The sequence below is a fragment of the Galeopterus variegatus genome, unplaced genomic scaffold (genome assembly GCF_000696425.1).
Source record: "Galeopterus variegatus unplaced genomic scaffold, G_variegatus-3.0.2 Scaffold5601, whole genome shotgun sequence".
NCBI classification, from domain to species: domain Eukaryota; kingdom Metazoa; phylum Chordata; class Mammalia; order Dermoptera; family Cynocephalidae; genus Galeopterus; species Galeopterus variegatus.
This window is the reverse complement of record NW_007731712.1, coordinates 30,499-36,602: the sequence shown is the minus strand read 5'-3', so window position 1 is coordinate 36,602 and position 6,104 is coordinate 30,499. Positions and strand designations below refer to the sequence as shown.

The window sequence follows — 6,104 nt, the reverse complement described above, 5'->3', positions numbered from 1 at the left end:
TCTAATATGAAAAATGTTTATTGTGAGTGAATCTTTGAATGGGAATGAATTTTTAAAGATTGTAGATGTCCCAGTTGGAGGGGAAAGGGGAAACTCAACAGTGTAGGTGATGCCTGGGGGTAGAGTTCTGAAAAGTTTTGAGAAAAATAGTTTCAATAGCAAAAATGATAACAGATGAAATAAAAAGCATCACAGTGCAGGAAGAGACCTTATGAGAAAAGTTTGAGAAAGTCAAATATATAATATTAACTAGAATGGAGGTTCAAGCCAGAGACAGTTTCTACAGAGCAGAGAGAAGAGACTAAGAGAATGTACAAAGCCTAAACCTCAAGAGGATAGGAGAAAAGTTGACATAGTGGGAGAGATTATTTGGGGATCTGGATCTGGGTAGACCTGAGTGATCTTGTCTAGTAATGACATGCTTTAAATGAATATAGTTTAAATATCCACATTTCTCACAATTTATGATAGTTAAGTTGTGCAAATGAATCACATGGGCTGGACTATGAGGACTGGATAGAGAAATTGGGGCAGTCACAGAGCACCTCTCACAAGCATTTCCTTTACCTGACATTCACAATGACAGCTCCAACCATCACCTCTTCTCTAAAACCTTCACGGATCCCCAGAGCACCTCTCACAAGCATTTCCTTTACCTGACATTCACAATGACAGCTCCAACCATCACCCCTTCTCTAAAACCTTCAGGGATCCCTCTTCACGGATCCCCAGGATTAGAAGCAAGGCCCTTATCATTGTGTAGTTTTCATCACTAGAGTATAACTTCAATGAAGGTAGATCTGTGTGTAGCTATTTTGGATATTCCAGGCTGGTACAACAAACCTTAACATTCCTTTTCTCTTTTCCCTCTCCTCCTCTTCCTCCTCTCAGCTAGTGGGCAGTATAGGCAATGCTTCTCAATTTTTAATTCGCAAACGAATTGTCTAGGGATCTAATTAAAATGCAGATTCTGATTCAGTAGGTCTGCATTTGCAATAAGTTTCCAAGTGACACCTATGTTGCTGACCCTCTGAGAGTATCCCAGTTTGGGTTGCAGGGTGTAGAAAAACGATCCGGCACAAGCTTTCAGGTCAGTGTCCTGGGATCAAATCCGAGTTCTGTCATTTACTGTGTGATTGTGGGCGGGGTAAGCCTCTTGCCTTCTCTGTAAAATAAGATACTCACAGCACCTGTTGCATAGGGCTACTGCGAAGATTAAGTAACGTCCGCAGCCCGCGATTAGGATCGGGTCCTAAAAACATAATTAGGGCTGTGGGGGCGGGGCCGACGGCGGGAGGGGCGGAGCGCCGCCGACCCCTGCGCAGGCGCAGGCCCGCGTGCCCGCGCTTCAGGTAGGACAGGGGCGGGTGGCTCTAGGTGTGCCTCCTGCCTCCGGTCTTCTCAGTGCGACGAGCAGGGCGGGTTCTTGGGGAGCGGGGTGCTCGCCAGAGTTCTGGGGTCGTGCGGAAGACGCTTGGTGTCACTGTCTCCATTGCCCCGGACGGGGGCGTGAGACAAGCTGAGTGTTTCCGGGTCGCTCGGCGACCGCTGTGTCGCGGCCTGGCCGTGCTGCCTGGGCTGTCCGAGCCGGTTCCGGGGTCCCGGGCGCTCGCCCGGAGACGGGTGGGAGCGGGGCGGAGCAGCGTGGGAGGCAGCCTGAGGCCGCTCGCCTCGGCCTCTGCTGGGCGCTCGGGCCTCACCCGGGGAGCCTGGGAAACGGCTTTAGTTTAATTCAACCCGGGACGTAGTGCTGAGAAACCGCGTCCTCCGCTTCTGGACCGTGAGACTTTGCTGTTTGAACTCAGGTCGCCTGGAGATGCTGGGCCTCGAGGCCACTTGCACACAGGGGGCAGCCCCGGAGAAGGGGTGTCGGGACCCAGCATTGCGCGTCTGCCTCGAGCTTGTGCCGCGAGTCAGCTTCTCAGCCCAGCTGATGCTAACTCCGTGACACACAGCCTGGCTTGTGTTAGAGCCTCACAGACTGTTTCCTATAAACTTCCCCTAAACACCGCTGTCGAGCTCTTTTACCTGCTCGGAATCCTGCCCACTGGGCCAATTGTCGAGCTAGGGCTGGGTCTGGAGCTCACAGACCCCTCAAGCCCATTGTCCAGATTGGGTCGCAAACCGTTCACACGCCAGGCTGGGTCCCCAGACCCCTCACACGCAGGTCTCCAAGCTAGTTAACTGGCAAAGAACCTTGGAACCTTAGGTTGGAGAGCGTGGTGGCGGGGGCAGACGCCAGAGGCACTCGACACCAGCCAGGTTGCGGCGCTGTGCATGCGCACTAACTCTGCCCACGCACAATTTGCTTGCAGAGGATGCACCGCACCACCCCCACCCGATCCTAAAGGTGAGGGGGGCCTGGTTAAATTATTCTGTTTTCCCAACAACCATTCTCCCAAATCCTGTCCCTGTGCTGAGAGGGCAGAAGGTCCTGCCTGCTCTGGTATTTCTCCCTCACTGTTTGTCACCCGAACTTGGTTGTGGACAGGTGTATCCCTGGTGGTCTTTACCAAATGGATTTTTTTTTTCCTTTTTGTCTTTTTTCATGTCCGGCAACGGATGGCAACCCTCAGTGTTGTGCCCATACCGGGCCGGGACCGGCAACGGGATCGCAACCCTCGGTGCTGCTCCCGTGCCTCGCTCAGCCGGTGAGCGGGAACTGGTCTGTATGTGGGATCCGAACCCTCGGCGGGAGCGCCACCGTGCTTCCCAAGCGGCGCACTATAGCAGTGCGCCACCGGCCGGCCCCCAAGAAAACAAAATTTTATTTGCATTGTAAAACTGGAAATGGCTGCAGGCAAGCTTTGTTTTGTTTTGTTTTCATCCCTTGACTGAGCATGACTTATTTTTTGCCAGTAACGTACAGCATTCTGGTGAACAGAGCAAAACAACTCTCCCCACTTACTCAACTGCCTCTTTGTTATATGTAAGTTTTGTTTTTGTTTTTTTTTAAACTTCCTTTGCTTCATTTCTTTTAAATAAAAATAATGAAGTTTTAATCTTTTGGTCCCCAGGGTGATCACATTATCAAAATGAAAAAAGGAAATTTTTAGGAGGGACACCCGGTAATGGTATTAATAGGATAATCCTACAAAAGGAGGCTATTTAATTACCCCACTCTCAGGCATTGTGAAAAGAGTCACAAGCAAGTGGAATAAATGCCTGATAGCAGAGAGCTAGGACTGTAGAGTATTATAGAAGGAACCACCTCTGCACAAAGCACAGTGTGACAAACAGCACACAGGAGAATATCAAAATCTAAGGTTAAAAACTAGTGGTTCCTCTGTTCTTGACTTTGGGATTATAGGGAAGCAGAATAAAAACTTGGGTTTGCATTTCATATGTTCAGTAAGAGTCATACAATGTATTTTCTTAACTTGTTATATAGCACTTTTCATTGTTTAGCTTTTACTTTAATTATAGAAAGAATAAAGATCCAAACTTTTCTTGATTAGGTTTTATTTTAATTACAGGAAGAGAATCAAGATCTAAACAGTCTGTAGTTTTGCCACTTATTGGATCATCACCCAGTTTTCTCCCTCATGTGGTCCGTGGGCCACTTGTATAAAAATTATTTGGAGTGTCTGCTAAAGGGCAGTATACTGGAGTGCCAACCCTAGACCTGCTGAATCAGAATCTGGGTATTGCAGGCTATGAGGCTCAGGACTGTGCATTTTTTACAAGTCTCTTATGTCATGCAATTAAAGGTTTAAAAGACTGTCAGAACAGCAACTGCTCAGGAACAAGAACCAATTAATTTATGGCTTGACCTTATATCTTCAGCTTCAAGCAAAATGCCTGAACTATGGCACATAGCTCAATATATGTTAATAAATGAAGAATTCCAGCCATAAAAATGTAGAACCACTTATAGAATAACCTCACGTTTGTACACCTTTTACAAAGAACTGTCACATTGTGCCCATTAGATCATCTCTTAATTCCCAGTTCAGCTAAAATAATTGATTTACCCTATCTCCTAATGTTCCATATTTAGACAGTTTTAAGTCTTAGTTCCATAAATTGTTAGTTCTTTTTACAATGCCCGCTTGAATTTTATCTTTCTGTGCTTTATATAATCTTGTGTCTTTGGTTCATTGTGCCCCTTAGGCATGGAGATTAAATATATAGGACATGTCTAAATACATATATAGGACATGTCTAAAATAAGTATGCAGTGCAGTAACTTTGGGGTCTTATTCCTATACAGATAAACCATTCAAACTGTGAGAATGAACTGGAGTAGTTTTTGTAGAAGCAGCAGTAATAGAAATTTAAATATGCTCATTGAGATTTACACACATTATCGTTAAATTTAGGATGACCCGCTCCATGGAACCGGTGGCAAAGAAGATCTTTAAAGGAGTTTTAGTAGCTGAACTTATTGGCGTCTTTGGAGCATATTTTTTGTTTAGTAAGATGAACAAAAGCCAAGGTAATCACAATTCAGAAGTTAATGCTTTCTAGAGGGTTATATATAGTTTGCCAATACATTTTAGATGCTAAATGGTAGTGGCGTTTTTGGAGAGATTGATTCTTCAGATTTAATGTATTAGAGGTTTTAATGAGTAGAAGGGGAAGAGAGGTATTCATTATTGTGGACTAGGTGATTCTCACTTCTCTCTTAAAAAAATGTTAATTTGTCTGAAGACTAGGGAAAATGTTTCACACCTCCATGGTTTTACTGCTGTGGAGGGTAGATCAAGTGCCCGTGGTCTGGCTTAGTTTAGGAGCAGAGATGGAGGAAAATTAGCCTACCCATTACACTTCATTGTTTGGTAGGCTGAGTTATCAGTTTTCTCGGGGTACAGTATTCTTGCGTCAACAGTGGGCACTAAAAACTTTTCCCATGCTATCATTGCAAGTGCCTTAACATTTTGTGGGATTTTATATTACAGCCCTCTACTTTTTAAATTAGGAAGTGCTGCTTTTTCTTCCCCTAAAGCAGCAAATAGTCCTGGGGTGGTGCCCATCTTTGAAACTTGTCACTCAGAGTACTTCACTAGAACACTGTACCATGATGCTATTGGATATTCACAAAGTCTCTATACTTTTAAGCTCTATGTAAGGGTATAAAGAAAACATCCTAACAGTATTTAAAAGCAAATTATAGTTTGGGATCAATTTCAAAAACTGAGTATGATCTTATTTCTGATTCTTTTATCAAGGCAAAATGGCATCCGTTAGAAACAATTCATAAAGTCACATAAGGGAATTACATATTGAAACTGAAAATTTGCTTTTAAATAGCATTTCTAAATAAATTACATCATACATACAGGCCAAATTTTAAAAACTCTAAAATAACTGTAAGGCTACAAATTATAAGGCAAGTGTAATTCAGATCCCATCCAAAAGGATATAGTTCCTGGATTACCAGAAGGACCTTAAATTTCTAATTATATGAGTCCCATCATATAGACCCTGAAGTTAGCACTAAATTTTGGCTCTTTATGTGTTAATATAAGAATTTCTGATCATGTCTAATTTCAGGACTTCCTTTTTTTCATCAGATTTCAGGCAAACAATGAGCAAGAAATTTCCTTTCATTTTGGAAGGTATGTTTTTCCTTAAGTAAAAGTACAAAACAACTTTTTCAGGTAACCTATAAATTAAGTAGTAATTTCTTTATGGCTAATTAAGGACTAAGTGACTTTATTTTGTGATATGTCAATTTCCAACAATACTATTCACCCCTATTTTAGTTCTGAATCCAAAGAGTGAAGAAAATTCTTATCTAGAGGTATGTAGATAAGAGCAGAATTAGCTGAGTATCTGAGGTGGTGATGGAATCAAACCACAGCTTAAGCCTTTGGTTTTAAAACATCAGTCTTATCTCAGGTTTGCTAATTCTGTGAGCTATTTCTTTTTCTGTCAAGTAGAGATAATGCTTACCTCATGTGTGTTCTAAGGATTAAACAAGATGACATTATGTACTTAGCACAGTATCTGGTAAAAAGTAACAATAGTGCTCCTTATGATTAGAGATGCTACAGATTATACATAAATTATGTAATCCTGTTAGTCCTCTTTTTGATTTTATTATGTAGCAATATGGAAAAAGAAGTTTGTTTTTTCTCAGTATAAGTTTAATTTTAACA

At 42.8% G+C, this 6,104-nt stretch overlaps 1 protein-coding gene across 1 annotated transcript in view; it reads right to left on the bottom strand.

The window, feature by feature from the left end:
• Positions 1-1,373: 1,373 nt before the first annotated feature.
• The window catches only part of CEBPZ (CCAAT/enhancer binding protein (C/EBP), zeta), a 29,125-nt gene continuing 24,394 nt past the window's right edge, over positions 1,374-6,104 (bottom strand). The window contains exon 15 of the mRNA XM_008589708.1: positions 1,374-1,709. Coding sequence (XP_008587930.1) covers positions 1,374-1,709 — 336 coding nt within the window. The remainder of the gene's footprint in view (positions 1,710-6,104) is intronic.